The 17558-nt window shown below is 42.4% G+C and overlaps 3 protein-coding genes across 4 annotated transcripts; 2 read left to right on the forward strand and 1 right to left on the reverse strand.

The window, feature by feature from the left end:
- Positions 1 to 587: 587 nt before the first annotated feature.
- LOC102710286 (protein LIFEGUARD 2-like) lies at positions 588 to 2859 on the reverse strand. The gene is made up of 4 exons (XM_006650662.3): positions 2439 to 2859; positions 2239 to 2352; positions 1119 to 1276; positions 588 to 994 (listed from the first exon to the last, which is right to left on the reverse strand). The coding sequence occupies exons 1-4, from the start codon at positions 2683 to 2685 to the stop codon at positions 788 to 790; spliced, it is 726 nt and encodes a 241-aa protein (XP_006650725.1). The 5' UTR covers positions 2686 to 2859; the 3' UTR covers positions 588 to 787.
- A 320-nt stretch (positions 2860 to 3179) lies between these two features.
- On the forward strand, positions 3180 to 6457 carry LOC102710572 (heat stress transcription factor A-2e). Of its 2 annotated transcripts, XR_423330.3 has the most exons (3): positions 4021 to 4087; positions 5113 to 5207; positions 5353 to 5444. XR_423330.3 is itself a non-coding variant. In XM_006650663.3 (2 exons), the coding sequence occupies exons 1-2, from the start codon at positions 3797 to 3799 to the stop codon at positions 6133 to 6135; spliced, it is 1074 nt and encodes a 357-aa protein (XP_006650726.1). In that variant the 5' UTR covers positions 3180 to 3796; the 3' UTR covers positions 6136 to 6457. The 2 variants fall into 2 exon arrangements, 1 of the variants encoding a protein (XP_006650726.1); XM_006650663.3 differs by lacking the exon at positions 5113 to 5207 and having other exon boundaries at positions 3180 to 4087; positions 5353 to 6457.
- A 2315-nt stretch (positions 6458 to 8772) lies between these two features.
- Positions 8773 to 11663, forward strand: LOC102710963 (stem-specific protein TSJT1-like). The gene is made up of 4 exons (XM_040521972.1): positions 8773 to 9098; positions 9205 to 9445; positions 10793 to 10913; positions 11012 to 11663. The coding sequence occupies exons 1-4, from the start codon at positions 8902 to 8904 to the stop codon at positions 11197 to 11199; spliced, it is 747 nt and encodes a 248-aa protein (XP_040377906.1). The 5' UTR covers positions 8773 to 8901; the 3' UTR covers positions 11200 to 11663.
- Positions 11664 to 17558: the final 5895 nt, after the last annotated feature.

Raw genomic sequence — 17558 nt, forward strand, 5'->3', positions numbered from 1 at the left:
AATTGTCGGTTATTAAAAAAACGAAGGGAATATTAGTTAGTTGGCACAACTTCAGATGAATGTGTTTTTCTCGTATGTTTGCTCAATTTCCCAGTATGCATGTTCTTGCGATCTTAACAGGCATGGCATGGTGCTTATCTGTTCAATGGATTTGCTAAACATGGGATCTGAAGAATCTCATCTACCATCACCAGAATTAAGTATAACAGATTAACAGCCAATAGACCTAGTGTTACACCTGTTAGTCTGGATTAGTGAAAGATTGGTCTTTTCCAACTGTAAGTTACATTTTTCTCTTTGCTGCTACTGGTGCCAATTCCTCCACATGTTATTTGTTGCGGTAGCGTATAGTAGTTGCTATCTTGTTTGTTATGAATCTTGCAGTACCAAAAGAATACTTTAAAAGATGCCTTATGAAGTAGTTGTCAACTTATGAAGTATTCAACCTGTTCATCAGACGGCATCTTTGTAGTGGCATTTGGACAACTTCAATGGGTAGTATTCTTCTTCTTTTCTTTCTTTCTTTTTTTTTTGCAAATCAATGGGTAGTATTCGGTCAGGTACATCGCAAGCACCATACAATAAGGTTTTCAGCGAGCAAAGAACGATGCAACAGCTGCATTTATTTGTAACATAGCCAAGAAATTCAATTATGCGGTTCCATCAAAAGTCTCCAGGATCCGCTAAGCAAGAATTTACAGCAGAATCAACACAAGTGTGATGCTTAATCAGAGTACAGCAATCCATGGACATTCGTTATGTGCAGGGTAGAGAACTAGCCTTTGAACTAGTTATCTGCTGCCCTCAGCACTCGCAGCAGAGATAAGAAGAGGTTGATCACGTCGAGGTAGAGCGAGACAGCAGCCCAGACATACTCATCATACGTGTAGCGCTTGATGATATTGTCCGTGTCGTAGATGATGTATCCAGAGAAGACTAGTGATGCCAGTCCACCATATATCATTTCAGAGATCTTGCCCAGTGGGAAAAATACCTGCAGAGAAGAAATGCCATCAGCATCAAGGGCAACTCAACAGTCAATACATGCTTGCAATAACCATCTCAAGAACAATAAAAGGTATACAAGATAGGAGGGGCTAAAGGTGCAGCCATCGAACCTGAATCAGGGAGAACAGAATCAACACCATCACAGCAGAAAATAGGAAGGGGCCGAGGAAGTTGAAGTCATGGCCTCTCTTTGCAGCCCAGAAAGTGTAAGCAGTCAAGCTGATTACAACCACTGCTGTGAGAATCGCTGCCTCAAAAATGACTTTTCCTGTTAACAGAACATATTACAATCAATTCCTCGATAGAGAACATATACAATTAGTTAAGCAAGGCAGATAATAAAGATTGATCTTAATGAAGAGTAGCAAGGCAGACAAACATGCCAGATAAACTGCAAGTGAACTACAACCACAACTAGTTGAACAGTTTTGCTGGTCTATCTTCAGTGTAGTCTAAATAAAATTGTTATAGCTATTATGGTATAACTGGTTAATAGGGTAGATCCATGTTTCTATTATGAAAAACCAGAGTGTTACAAAACTAAAAGACCAGGTTCAAAGATCGAATGCAATAGGATCATGGAACTACTCTCATCTCAGCACTCTCCCCACTGACATTAGTCTATTTCTAAACTAGAGATGTGGAACTCCATTTCTTGTCAGAAGTCAGATCTCAGATGAAGCAGAACCAAAACAGTTATTGACGAACACTGTACAAGTAAGAACCTTAAGAAAATGCAGGGTAACAAACCAGTGGGAACTACAGAAGGCGGAATTCAGCATCGCATTAATGCGGAACAGTTCTACGTCAAAAGAGCCACATCCACATGCTAGTTCTCTGAATGATTTGTAGACCGTAGCACACTGCAAACTAAAAATCTTGCGGTGGAGAACATAGAACATAGAACAGATTCCAAGTGCCTAACAGTGGTTTCCATTCTTCACTATCAAGCATAATCTTGCATAATTTTGTTAGAGGTGCTCAACTAAACAAAATGAAAAACCATTCACGCCAACATATCTAGCAATTTAAGTACACGAGGATGGCCAAGGGACATCAGATTCGTAATGCAGACTGCGTGGTTCGTTCGTGAAAACGAACAACCATCCATATCAAGTGATTTCAGTTGCTCAAATTTGACCAGAAATGCCTAACCCGAGTCACTTATAGCAGGCACTCGTAACTACGATTGATCCAGAGAAATGAACAAGCGAAGCACGATACTATTACCGCTCGTGTAGGCACATGTCATGCCGACGGCGAAGCTGATGGCGACGGTGAAGACGCCAAGGAGCAGCAGGTTCACCGGGTGCTTCTGGTGGTAGTAGCGCAGGGGGCACAGCACTGTACACACCGAGGAGGAATCAAGCCCATCAGCGCACAAAATTCGACTAAGACAAGCCAAACAAAAGCCATGGATTGAATCCCACCGATGAGGGGCAAGACGAGGAGGAAGATGTAGAGCGCCAGGCCGGCTTTGGAGGAGACGAAGAACTCCGAGACGCCGCGGACCTTGACAACGAAGGCGGCGACGGCCGCGGTCATGGCGATCTGCACGGAGAGGATGACGTAGATCTTGTGGATGAGCGCCCACCTCAGGTCGGGGCTCTCCACCATCCCCGGGTACAGCGGCTCCGACGCGCCGCCGGCCTCGAGGTCATACCCCTTCCCCAACATGGCGACTCCCCCGCACCCGCAGCTTCCCCGCCTCCCTCCCTCTAGGGTTTCCTCCGCTGGCCGGCGCAACCTTCGAATCCTCCGCGGCGGCGGCGGTGCTTGCCGATGGCGAAGAAGAAGAGGACTAGAGGAGAGAGTAGAAGGCCAACGCAACCGCCCAGCACGACGCGATCGATTTTTTTCATTTTTCAATTTTTATTGTCTTTTATTTAATTGCACTCCGAGTCAAAGTCAAAGCGTATTATTCCTCGTGTAGACAAGATGCCTTCGTGGGGAAGGTAAATACGACGTACGGTATACGGAACTGTACAGTATACGAATACATGGGCCGGATGAGTCGGGGGGTCAAGCCCAGATGGCGCAGCCCATTGTACGGTTTGGATGGGCCGGATCCCGCGTTTCTGAGTCGGCCCACTCGGAGCCCGACACGTGTGTCGTCGTCTCCGTCTTCGTTATCCTCTCTCTCCTTGTCGCGGCGGGGGAGGATCCCCAATTCCATTGCTTCCAGAAGCGAGAGAGAGCTCCTCCCCCCTTTCCCCCTTCACGCTCCGGCTTCTAGAAGCTTCCTTTCCTATCCTCGTGAGTCCGAAGCTCTCCTCGGCGGCGTCAGGTGGTCAGGTGCCGCCTCATCCGCCGCCGCCGCCGCTGCCGCGGCGTCCTCAGTCTCCCGGAGTCCGTGCTTCGGTGTGAGCTGGGGGTCAGAAGCTGTCGGGGTCGCCTGCCTCGCGATCTCGCCTTCTCTTCGTCGTCGGGGTGATCGCGCGGTTCGCGTTTCTGGCTCTTTCGGGTTCCTTTCAGATGCACGAGCCCTCCGGTGTCTGCCTCCTCCTCTCCGTTTGATTTGATTGCCTCCGCTGCTGCCGCTGTTAGGTGCGCGAGAAGCCGAGACCTCGTGATGGGTTGAACTGAAGCGTTGCTCACAGGATTAGATTGCGCTTGCCTGATTCGCACGCTTAAGCCGTGACTGCAATCTCGCTGATTTGGGGACCTTGTGCTTAGAAATCCACCATTTTTGTAGTACTACATGGGCTATCTTTGGTTGGTGGCTCTAGTTCTTGCTTGAGGTGAGGTACTGCCGCTGGTGAGTGTTGAGCTGTTACTGTTAGCTGCCATGGACTACAGCATGGTGAACCCGGTGAAGGCGGAGAGCCGGCTGTCGTCAGGCGAGGCGAATGGGCAGCAACCGAGGCCGATGGACGGGCTCAGCGACGCCGGCCCGCCGCCGTTCCTCACCAAAACGTACGACATGGTGGACGATCCGAGGACGGACGCCGTCGTGTCGTGGAGCGCCACCAACAACAGCTTCGTGGTTTGGGATCCTCACCTCTTTGGGAACGTGCTGCTGCCGAGGTACTTCAAGCACAACAACTTCTCCAGCTTCGTCCGGCAGCTCAATACCTATGTAAGCACCTGCTCGATTTCTCGTATCACGTGATGTGCTAATATAGGAGTAGAACACAATCAGTCCGTGCTAACCCTGAGTCACCTGATTTGTCAGAAGTAATCAGGGAATTGGTAGATAATTAAAATGATTACTTGCTGTAGTACTTGTCTACTTGATCTATTGACTTGGTGATGAATTGGTGGTATTGGATAATCGGTTAAGCTGGTTACTCATTTTGGCATTGAAGTTAACGCAGCGAGACATTGCAGATAAATCTAGGAAGAACTAACTTATGGCATGAGTGCTTGTGAGGTATATAATATGATCAATGTAACAAAAGCGTGTACCTATGCAACATAACCAGGTCCATTTAAATGGAATATCAGTTTGGAACACTACGTACTCAGGGTAACCTTAAAATCACTTAAAAAACACTATTTCCTTGTAAAATATCATCGTAAATCAAACATAATTAAACATCTGATGATCTGAATACCTTTTGTGGAAAGCCCTGGTGATTATATCTTTTGGCCAAAAAAACCAAAAGAAAAAGAAAATGATGATTCATGATCTTCTGTTCTGTCAATAGGACTGGACTACATGAGCCAAAGGTTAAATGGGAAAAATATGGTGACATGGAGTGCTCTTCTTATCCTAAAATCTTGAATATTGAAGATAGTTCATGGACAACTTATAATAGCAAAATCTGCCGCAGTCTGTACTCTGTACTCTGTAAAGGCTGAATATCACATTTTTAAGGCAACATGAGCTTGTACAGTTTGGAGGTTTTTTCCCTACTCTGTATTTGATTTTATTATACATGTTCAGACTTTGAGAGTTTGTGTATATTAACCAACTTAATATCCCATTATGTTGTTGACTCCATTGAAGTGTTGCTCTTTCGATTCAGGCTACCACCTGCATCTTTTGAGTGAAATCTTCTTCTACCAAAGGCCTTAAATCTTCTAGTTGGTACTTCATTTGTTTGCCTTGGGAAGGATATTGATGAATGCATTTTGTTACTGCCTCAAAACAATGTTAAGGATGAAGAGTGAAGAGGAAAGTTGAGAAATAAAGAAGAACTGAAACTTTGCAAAATGAAAAATGTGTCAAGTGAACTGAAAATTGTCGTAAAGAGGTAAATAGCATGTATTCTTAATTCTGTTCTACCTTTGTTCTTGCTAATGTTGATCTAAAATCATTTAGACAAATAAACAAACCCTATTGCCCCGTTTTAAATTGAATGTTCTTTCCAATTTCTGATGTATGAATTACTTTGTCAGGGCTTCAGGAAGGTGGATCCTGACAGGTGGGAATTTGCAAACGAGGGTTTTCTAAGAGGACAGAAGCATCTTCTGAAAAGCATAAAGCGTCGGAAACCTCCACATTCATCTGCAAATCAGCAATCTCTTGGCTCATTCCTTGAAGTAGGACATTTTGGATATGACGGAGAGATTGATCAGTTGAAGAGGGACAAACAGCTGTTGATGACTGAAGTGGTGAAGCTGAGGCAGGAGCAACAAAACACAAGGTCAGACCTGCAAGCGATGGAAGAGAAGCTAGAAGGTACTGAGCAGAAGCAGCAGCAGATGATGGCATTCTTGGCACGAGTCATGCATAATCCTGAGTTTATACGGCAGCTGTTCTCCCAGAGTGAGATGAGGAAGGAAATCGAAGATTTCGTCTCAAAGAAAAGAAGGCGACGCATCGATCAGGGACCTGAACTTGATAGCACGGGTACCGGTTCTAGCCCTGAGCAAGGATCACAGGTCATGTTCGAACCACATGATCCAGTGGACTCACTTTTCAATGGTGTTCCATCAGACCTTGAAAGCTCATCCGTTGAGGCCAATGGAATTAAGGCACAACAGGATGTTGCTTCCAGTAGCTCTGAACAAGGGAAAAGCGGGCCACCTAATGGAGAGTTGAACGAGGATTTCTGGGAGGACCTGCTGCACGAGGGGGGACTCGATGAGGTCAGGAACCCTGCTATTCAGGATGATATGAGCTTGCTGTCTCAAAAGATGGGCTACCTCAACTCAAACAGCACCAAATCCACAGAGTAGTAGCTCTCATCTGGTCTTGGTGCAGCTCCAACGATCCTTTTGGGTACTTGTCATCAAGCTTGTCACTATACTTGTTTGTATGCTTTGGGCATGATCAGTTGAGTAGGTCTCTCCTCCCCCATGGTGATGATCTTATGCTAGTAGCATCAGCTGTACATACTATTGCCGCAATAATTACCGTCGTCTTATGTTCAGATTTGTGAAATTACTATTGGATCTGAATGTATGATACTTTGACAGTGGACTGGAGGGGTGCATGTATATATAAACGATCTAACTAAATGCAGTTGCAGTTATATATGGTACTGATGTAATCATGTAATTCTTTTCTTCCTGTCGGAGTGTGTTTATGTGCCATGCAATTGTGTTTTTTTGCGTCACTTGAATCGGAAAGTTAGTTTATAGCACAAGGCTTAACTAGTCAATCAGTGCATCCATCACTCTCCATGGTTCGCAAACTGGACGGGCATACGAAGAATGCATTGTCAGCAGAACGCCAAACCCCTGGACAATTCAATGCAAACTTCAAGGGTGTGTTTGGTTTGGGGATGGGTTAGAATGTGTTGGACCCATCCCTGTTTCTTGGGTTGGAGCGATTCTATTTTTCTATTTGATTGAAGGGTTCAAGCTAGTCTGTTTTCTGTTTGGTTAGAGAGATGAAATAAGCATATCTTGTGTTTGGATGGAGGAATTTTGGTAGAATAAGTAGGTAGAGTAACATATCCCGAATCTAAGTGGTATATTCCCTCTTAGGTCTGACCCACTCCATCAGGCTCCCAAACCAAACAAGGGCAAAATTGGATTGGCTTCATCCCAACTCTTGAAATCCCCCAACCAAACACACCCTAAATGTATAACCGTACGTGTTGATATGACCTCTCTCCCAAAAATTTTTCCTAACTATCCTTAGTGTCTTTTGGTTCCATGGAGTTAGTTCGGTAGTGGGAGGCTCAGTTTGATATGCGTTTATAGAAGTTCTGTGGTTATCTTTTCTATTAATGAAAATGAAAGGGGTTGTTACCTTCTTTCTCAAAAAAAATTATATTCATTTTAATTAAATCTTTACAATTAGATATGGCACGATTATGTTCTAGTGAACAAATATATGTTGCAACCAGTGAAATTTGATATTTCAGGCCTAGAAAACACATTTGAAGTATTGTGTTGTAATGGGTTTTCTTTAATGTTGCAGATGATATTATTTGGAGTTCCATAGGTACATCACGATGTTTTGCTTGTTTTTTGGTAAATAGTTTTTTATGTTTAAACACTTACGTATAGTCAAATGCATTAGTAGTATGTTCAATAGAGTAAAATTTATTTTGATCCTTTAATCATTTAGAAAAAACATTTAAATGTAAAAGAGAATTCATAAAACCAAACCGCGGCAGTTACCGTCACGACTCACAAGCGCACGGGAATTTTTTTAAAATATTTTAATAAATAATTTTATTACTAAAACTTAAAATAAATACCGTATGAACCTTTTAACTGCGTCACCAATATTGACGTGATAAGAGAACGCTGCCACGTGGAGTAGCGTGACAACGTTGTTTTGTATGGCAAGCCTGCCATGGTTGCTTCTTTTGCCACGTCAGGAGGGGTGACGTGGTTAAAAATATTCAGATGGTTTAAATATTTTCGTTTAGAGAACTACTAGCGTACGGCATTATGTCCGAACGAAATATAAAAACAGAATGAACAAAAAAACCACGTCTGTGTCCGTCCGCGCATCCGCCATTGCCCGCGACCCCCTCCGCACGCGTCTGCCCACACGTCTGCCTCCGCCAATCGATGCATGCCACTCGTCTCCGCGCGTCGTCCCGCTGTGCGACGCCACACTGCGCTCTGGCCACCGCGTGCTTCGCGCCCCCGCACTCCGGTGCGCCTTGCGTCGTCGCGCGTACCTGATACTAGATCATACCACCGGTATGACACCAGATGATATTAACTGGTATCATGTGGTACCAAATAATATCAACTGGTATCATTTGGTATCATGGCGTTGCATGACAAAGGGCAGCTCGAAGGATGTAAGTATTACATGATACCATGTAGTACCAGACACCAGACAGTATCATATGGTTTTCTGGCCGAGTTGCCGGTATGAAGGGGAAGAACGACAAGAAACCGTGGTGATGCGATGGCGTGTCAGCGACGTAGGACTCGAGGCCGACGGTGCAGTGAGCTAGCATAGGGGAGGACGGTGGCAACGACGGTATTGCACGGTGACACAGGGTGTAGGAGTGAGAGGCGGCTGATGGTAGTGTGCGGTCGACGCGACAGCGATGGCGACGTAGTTAGCCCACGAGAGAGAAATACAGAGAAGGGAGAGAGTAAGAGAGCATGCGTCATTTTAATAATTCTATCAAAACGTAGTAATTACAGTAAATTTTGTTGTAATAAAATTACTTATTTAAAATGTTAAAAAATTAAAATATTCAGCGGCACGGTTACCCGGCCAACACTGGCTGCCTCCTCGTTCGTCGTGGCTCTATCCGCTTCGCGGCCGACGAGTGCGGTCGTCGTCACAAGGTGTTTGCAGCGACGTGTGGATCCGTCTCGATCCTTCGCGCTCCCTGCGGGCCCCACCCCGCGCTGCCGTATATAGCATTGCCCATCGCCACCCGCTGCTCGCGCTCACCCTCCCGCCTACTAGCAACACGGTACACCCGACGTGCTCTGGCCGTGGCCGAGGCGAAGGTGAAGGAGCGGAGGCGAAGGTGAAGGAGAGGAGGTGGAGGGTGTGAGTGAGGAGGGAAGGAGATGCTGGCCGTGTTCGACCGGGCGGTGGCGCCGAGCCCGGAGGGGCTGCGGCACCCGGGGGCGGCCGGGGACGGCGCGGCGGGGCTCGCCGGCCGGTTCCGTGAGGCCCACCCCGGCGCGGTCACCGTCGGCCTCGGCCCCGGGGGCGGCACCACGCTGGCCTACTCGTCCCACGGACAGAGCCCCCTTCTCCCCAGGTGAGTCTCGGCCCGCCGCGTGTTCTTCTTCTTCTTCTTCGGAGGTGCGTTTGGATGGATGGATGAATCTTACGCAAATTTTTTCCCCTTTTTTTTGGTTAGCTAGGTTGTTTGCTGCCGTGGATGAGATCTTCTGCCTGTTCCAAGGCACGATCGAGAACATCGCGGTGCTGAAGCAGCAGTATGGATTGCACAAGGGCTGTACTGAGATCAACATCATCATCGAGGCGTACAGGACATTGAGGGACAGGGGGCCTTACCCTGCAGATCAGGTTGTGAGAGACATAAATGGGAAGTTCGCATTTGTCCTCTATGATTGCTCCAACAATTCCGTCTTCATGGCTGCTGTAAGTGGATTTCAAAGTTTTTTTTTTACTTATGATGAATAATAACACTCTATAATTTTGAGTTAGTCACATCTAGTACTGCGTTCTATTATTTTGAGATGGAGAAAGTAATTTGTGTTATACATTTCTCTGGGTGGGGGTGAACCACTGTAATTTCTTCTATATACTCCCTCCGGTTTTCTATGTGATGTTATTAAATTTTGGATTTATGTTTCGCCGTTCGTAGTATTCAAAGTTTTCGTGAAAATATTTAAAACTAATATTTATTCATTTTTAAAAAATATTAAAATTATAAGGCATGCTTAAAAGTTTCTTTACTAACTAAATAACTTACAACTAAATAATTGATAATTTTGTAACTTTTTTGAATAATACGAGAACGGTTATCGAAAATCACCGTGTCAAATAGTAAAATAGAGGGAGTATTTCTCTGTATGGAGGTAAACTTCTGCGTTATCCTTTATTGACTAAGAGTATGTTTTAATGGATGGTTAATGCTTAATTAGACCTTTTTAACCACAATTATTACCTTTTGATATCCACCTAAATTGGAATTGTGTGTCCTTGTATATCAGCTAACTCCTCAAGTTGGCAATATATGGTGAGTATTTGATTTATGGGAATTCATTTACTGAGATAATCCTCATTTAGAATCATTACATTTACTCCTTAGTCCTTAATGGTTCTGGTATTCGTGACATTTGCTTGCTCATTTTTATCTATATGGCCATGCTGTTAATTGAGTGTCTTGTTTGGCTCGTTGTAATGTTCAGATAACACTTGTGTTAGAAAAATGGTCGCCATCCCTTAGCATTTTCAACTTTATGCTGTCTGGTTCCTGATACCTGCTGGTTCTCATCCTAAATTTATGTTCCGAAAACATTGTTGTAGGATAAATGTATGAATCACTCAACAATTTCTACTCTGTGATACTATCTCCGTCTCAAAAAAAACTTTATTTTTTTATTTTGTGTCCAGCGTTTGATCATCAGTCTCTCATAAAAAAAGTTAGTCACACGCAAAGTATTATTCATGTTTTATCATCTAATAACAATAAAAATATTAATTACAAAAATGTTTCAAATAAGACGATGAGTCAAACGTTATATCTAAAAACTAAAAAATAAACTTATTTTAGAACGGTGGAAGTATATGGTTATTGATACCTGTTGGAAGAAATTGGGGGTGGGAGATCAGCATTGATTCATCTACGGATGTATTGATAGTTTTGAAATTGCTGATTCAATGTTATGTTCAGATAACGTTGCCGCGGGATTACTGTCGATTCCATCAGCATTGATTGATTCATCCATGGATGTACTGACAGTTACGTTAATCTTCATACAGGATGCTGATGGCAGCGTTCCATTTTACTGGGGAGTTGATCCTGACGGTCGTCTTGTGGTTTCTGATGATGATGAAATTGTGAAGAAGGCCTGTGGAAAATCCTCTGCACCATTCCCTAAAGGTGTATAGACAATCCTAATCAACCAATCAATTCCACAAGTATTCTGAAGATCTATAACTCTTCTCTTTCTTAATACTTACGTCTATTGGCATCATCAGGCTTCTTCTTCACCACATCTGGAGGATTGCAGAGCTACGAGCACCCTATGAACGAGGTGAAACCAGTGCCCAGGTTTGACAGCAAGGGAGAGGTATGTGGGACAACTTACACGGTCGATGCAAAGGCGAAGAAGGACAGCAGCATTCCTAGAGTTGGCAGCGCTGCAGATTGGTCTTCACAATACTAAGCAGTGTAAATCGTCAGAAGCAGCATATGGTATGATGACCTAGAACCTTTCTGCAATTACATGGAGCACTAACTAAGATCCTGGGTTGTTTACGGTTTCAAGTGGCATGTGCCATCTAAAATGTTCATCTGGAGGGTCAACCTTGTGCTGTGCTGTTGTCTGAACTACTGCCCTGTCCAACCATTACTGAAGAATGAGAGCTTGGGTCTTAAATTCCAATAAAAGGCAATGCTTTGCAGATGTGTAAATAGATGTTTTGCTTACTACTGCAATATTGCTGAACAAACAGCATATTTACATCTATGGCTACAGTGAATCATCCCTAACAATGTGTGTTCCGTATGTAATTAGTATTATCTTCCCTTCTGAGTGATTGAGGTTCAGTGCCATAAATAAGACCATGACTTGTTTGCATTTTCCCATACTTGATACTTCTCATGATCCTTGGTAAGCATGTGTAGAAACTAGATTACTCTATCACACTCTACTGTTTTTGTTTTGCATTGTTCTTGCATGAACTATTTCAAGAGATTTCGCAGGAGCCAAAGTTGTTGGCCTTGCTAGTACTATCGGCCTTGCTGGGCTCCCTTTGATCCAAGAGAAATGAAGGCCCATTTGAATCAAATGATCTTATAGATATTTTGTATGATTTAAATCCTATAAGAATATTTTCTTGTATTATCACATCATCCTATATGTTAGTAATATATTCCAACTAACCTTACATTTGTATTATCCATAAATTACCTAGCAAAAGAAAAAAAGTACCAACATCGGTTTAATGAGCATAAACTGGAGCAAAAGTTGCAGCAACAAAACAAAATTTAAATAAGTTGTGCTGGGCGTGCGGCCGAGGGAGAGCCGTGGACGCGCGAGGAGGCAGGCGGTGGCGCTGCAGGGCAACGCCGGCGGGGGGCGGCCGCAGGAAGGCGATGGCCGTAGGCAGTTTAAGAGAGCTTTAAATTCTGAAGCAGCTGTTTGGTAGTCAGTTTTTTGGTAGTCAGCTTTTGAGAATCTGAAAAAGAGAGCTTTAAATTCTGAAGCAGCTGTTTGATAGTCAGCTTTTGAGAATCTGGAAAAGCTCTTAAACCCAGTTTTTGGATTCTTAGTTTATTTTCTAGAATCTATAACTACAAATTCTTAGAAGCTGTTAGAAGCTGTAGACCGTTTATAACAGTTTCTAGTAAAAACAGCTTTTGAGAGAAGCTGCAATTAAAAGAAGCTCTCCAAACAGGGCACATAGTCTCTTCATGCTACACCATCCTTCTTCGCTCTCCGTTAAAAATAATAGGCACGGGTACTCACCTTCGTTATTTTGGGTTTTTCTTTCTCCTTGTTTGGCGAATGTGCTAATTTTAGCGGATTGCATGACGTGTCCGTTGGAGCGCTTTTTTTTTTTAAACTTGCGTACGGAGGACTGGGTGAATCATCTCCGGAGGATGCTCTTAGAGATCACACGCCACGCGTAAGCGGTTAAACTGTCAACGCCCTAATAAGCAGCGGCAGGAGTCCGCAAGTTGCAAGAAACCAAAGAAGCAGCCAGGGGCATAACTGTGCTGAAACAGTGTTAGATCTAACTAACTGTCAGGCATTTGATGCTGCTGCAAACACGCACGCACATTCCTCTTGATTGTCACCACTCACCAGCAGCAATAATTCGCCAAATTGCACACGCACCTGATCTCCCCCATGTCTGGATTGCGAAGCAGCCTGCCCATGGCTCTCTCTGCACACACCTTGTGGATATCATATTATCATACGAGTATAGGGATGTCCGCCTGGGCTACAGTTCATCGGGGCGCATATAATTGGAGGCGTCGTCGCGTCGCGTGGCTCGATCCTGCGAGCGCGTGCGCGTGCGCGGCGCGTCAGCTTTTCTTCTTTTGTGTGTTGCTCCGCCACGCATGCGCCAACATGCCTATCGATCGACGCATGCGTGTGAGCCTAACCAAAGGCCATGTTTAGTTCCTAAAATTTTTCACTAAAAACATCACATCAAATTTTTAAACATCTAAATAAATCATTAAATATAGATGAACCAAAAAACTAATTAAACAATTATGAAAGAAATCTTCAGAAGAATCTTTTGAGCCTAATTAGCCCATGATTAGCCATAAGTGCTACAGTAACCAACATATGCTAATGACGGATTAATTAGGCTCAAAAGATTCGCCTCGCGGTTTACAGGCTAGCGGTGAAATTCGTTTTTTCATTCGTGTCCAAAAACCCCTTCCGACATCCGGTCAAATATTTGACGTGACACTTCTCTCAAAAAATTTTTCAATCTAAACACCACCAAAGTTTCCCTCGGATATTTGTACGATATTACAAAGTATATATATTGGGGCCTCATATATATATATATATATATATATATATATGCTCCATAGCAGTAGTTGGCTACGCCGGGGGTTTTAAGGCCAATCTCAATGGGAGATTTATATGCAATAAATAGGGTGTCATGTAGATATTTTTGATGATATGGTAAAGTATTAATAAAGAGATAGATGAAATGAGTTTTATGTAGATGAAACCTTCTGTGCACTGTTACGTAGACAACATGTATCTTGTATGTAACCTAGGAAACACGAATAGATGAAACTATACATTGAGAGGGGTGTTTTATCCTAGTTTCAAATCTTTTAGATGACATGTCACTTTAGGTAATCGTGTCCATAAAACTTGCATTAAGGATTACCTAAGAGCAAGTTCAATAGTATAGCCAATTACTAGCTCCAATTCATCTATAACAAATCTAAGACCATCCTCAATGCAAGTTTTATGGACACGATTAACCAGAGTGACATGTCATCTAAAAAGTTTAAAACTAGGATAAAACACCCCTATCTCAATGCATAATTTAATCTATTGTTGTTTTCTGGTTATATGCAAGATACAAGCTGTCTAGGTAACAGTGTACAGAGGATTTCATCTCTCTTCATTAATATGTTGTCACATCATCAAAAATATCAACATAGCAACCTATTTATTGTCTATGAAACTCCCATTAAGATAGGCCTAATACACAATTCTAATTCATACAATAGTAATCTACAAAATATATACTATTGTCCCATATGTCATACGTCTTGAAGTACGTGCTATAGCTGACTATAAATCTGTAGTACACTACTCTTCTCTCTCATCTCCTACTATTGTACCTGCTCTTGAGTACCTATTCATCCGCCTTGCAAGTTTCTCTCATCTCCTACTATTGTACCTGCTTTTGAGTACCTATTCATTTGCCTTGCAAGTTAGTGGTAGAGTGTCGTGTTTGTCCCTTTGTCACTTCGTTGCTTGGCTTCCATCCATGTTAATTTTGTTTCTGTTTATTTTGGTTACTGTTGTATGAATTGGCTATAGATAAATTGGAGCTAGTAGTTAGCTATTGAACTTGCTCTCAAGCAGCAGTAGCCTCGCGTAACTAGAGCCAGTGGTGGAACCAGGCCCGAGGCAATTAGGGCATGAGCCCTAGACCTATTCCAAAATATCATCCAAATTATATGAAATTATCTTATAAAAATGAATTAGATCATTCTAGCTCAGCTCAGTCCTATGCTTCGCTATTTTCTGGTTTCGCTGACTAGAGCGGTGCTGTAATCCGTAAAAGGCGATCTCGAATTCTCGATCGATCGCTCTGGATCAAGCGAGAGACTCTGATCATCATGCAGGCAGGGATCAATAGAAAATTCAAAAAGATCTACAAGAAATGAGGAGGGATCAAACTGGATCACTGACAAGGTAGTAGGCACGCAGGATGCAGCTGCAAGCAGGTCCCCGTATCATACAGCTGTTTTCCTTCAATTCTTGTCTTAGCTCCAGATCGTTCGTACATGGAGCATACAATACTGACCTGACACTGCTGCATGCGAGCGCCAAAAGCTTTTTGATCGTCGATCGCGAGCGACATGATCGTGTGATGATTCGTCTCATGATGTAACCGTAGAATTAGTTTTTTTTATCTATATTTAATATTTTATTTATATGTCTAGATATTTGATAGGTTATTTTTTGGATAAAAATTTTGAAAACCAAACGGCCCTGAATCGGACGAGCACTGCATATGAATGCGCCTGGTGTTCGATCTGAACATTTTGATCCATCATCGATCATTGAGTAGCTGACGGGAAGTTCAGCCTTATCTACCGACTAGTAATTGCCAAGAAGGGGAGCTATGGTAAGTTGCCAATATTTAATCCACACACATCCGCATCTATTCACTTTTTTTAGTTCCTAAATTCTTTTTCATAAAAACATCACATCAACTTCAGACATCTAAATAGGAGCATTTACACGTAGAAGAAAGAAAAAAACTAAATTATATAGTCATGTTTAGTTTTTAAATTCTTTTTCATAAAAACATCACATCAACTTCAGACATCTAAATAGGAGCATTTACACGTAGAAGAAAGAAAAAAACTAATTATATAGTCATGAAAAGAATCGTGAAACAATCTTTTTTAAGTCTAATTAGCGTATGATTAGACATAAATATTATAGTAATCCATGTGCTGCTACAAATTATTTAGGCTCAAAAGACCGGTTTTCCATGCGGTTTTTCATACGTGTCCAGAAACCCCAGTCATCCAATCAAACATTCCACCGTGACACCTACAAATTTTCTTTTCCCGAACTAAACGACCTATGTTTAGAAACAAAATTTTCAACCTTAAATTTGAAGATAGTTTTAGGATTTATTATTTTTATCATAGTTTATTTTTTAGACTTACCTTTAATTTATATCACTATATATATATATATATATATATATAATTCATAACGTGTTTTATGTTTTTTTGCATATTCCTTCAATAAACTACAAGATGGGCAGAACAGTTATCCTGTAGTATAGAAACCTTATAGCGTAAAAAATTGATAATATGAAAACTTTTAGTGTACAAATTGATTAGATATACTGCTGTTATAACATCTGCTTGATTCCGAGCATTCTCGTAGAAGACGCTCTAATGTATAAAAGCTTTCTGCTTTGGCATGTGGAAATTAAGAGAACACGGTCTTGAAACTGAAGAAAGCTAGGCAACGAGTTATTAGCGCAAGTGCAAGGATTTTATTCATCAGAAAACAGCACAAATGCGTGAGCATGCCTTCTATTCAACTGAAAAACAACAAAAAGATGAAGCAGATTTATGTGTTAGAACCACACAAATCCACCAACGAGGTAGAGCTGGTAGACATCAGCGCCTCTATTGGTTGTAATTAACAGGGTGAAAAATTTAGGTGAGACAAGCTGCAATCAGGTGCTCAATGCGAGCTGCTTCTGGTGAATCTCAGCTCACCAAGCAGCTTGTCAAATAGCAGCAGAATCGTTCATAAATTGCAGCATGTAAAAGTGCGTAGCATCATGTGATCATGACAGGAGATAAATAAATGTTGACCAAAACAGATTGCAAACTAAGTACTACTAAATCCCAATAGGTTGCTACAAATCAACACGCCTCTTGTAGACAATGTCATCTGTAATTAACAATTCACTACAGATGACGAAGAAAACTAATCTTGCCATTATATAAACCATTTGATGTGCTACTAATCAGACTGGATCTCACATTAACCAGCACATGATCTGAACAATAGGAGCGAGGATATGAAAAGAAACTGAAACGCCATACCATGAACTATAGTAACCACGAAGTGGTTGGTATAGATTAGGAACACACATGACAAAGCAGAAAGGAAGCAGATAACTACCGTGCAGCAGACTAGCCATGTAGTATATTCAAGCCACCAAATACAGTAAGGCACATCAACCTCCCATTCACAAACTTGGAAGGTACCATTCAGAAGTACATAAAAGCAACACCCAAATGGAAGCGACCAAGGATCAAATCAAGGAGTGGAAAATATACTTGCAAACACCAAGTTTTGCATTTTGCAGCAGACAAATGACTTTTGTTTGCAACAGGCAGTTACTTGAATGAAGCCATGATACGCCCAAACAGCTACCTAGATCTTTGACCATTAAATTAAACCATCAGTCTATGAAAATCATGTGGAGCACCAGTCAGTTCAACATGGAAGAGCAATTAGTGACACTACGGAGTTCAAGGTAGTCCACAGCTGTACTATTACATTAATCAACACTGCAAAGAAACTCAAGAAATGCATCAGCCACACAGAAGAACTGGTAGACTTGGTAGTATTACCTGCCTTTTAATTGTCTCGATCAAGATACATGGTAGAGAATCACCATAGCTGTTGTGCCCAACAATGGGAAGAAGTGAGGCTGCCGCAGCATGACCTAGCAAGGCATGACCACAAGAAAAATAGAACAGCTCAAGTCACAGACAAGCAGGCTGTATGAGCACATCTTGTTGATCAGTCAGAGCTAGATCATGCTG

Source organism: Oryza brachyantha, chromosome 3 (genome assembly GCF_000231095.2).
Source record: "Oryza brachyantha chromosome 3, ObraRS2, whole genome shotgun sequence".
In the NCBI taxonomy this organism is placed as follows: Eukaryota; Viridiplantae; Streptophyta; class Magnoliopsida; order Poales; family Poaceae; genus Oryza; species Oryza brachyantha.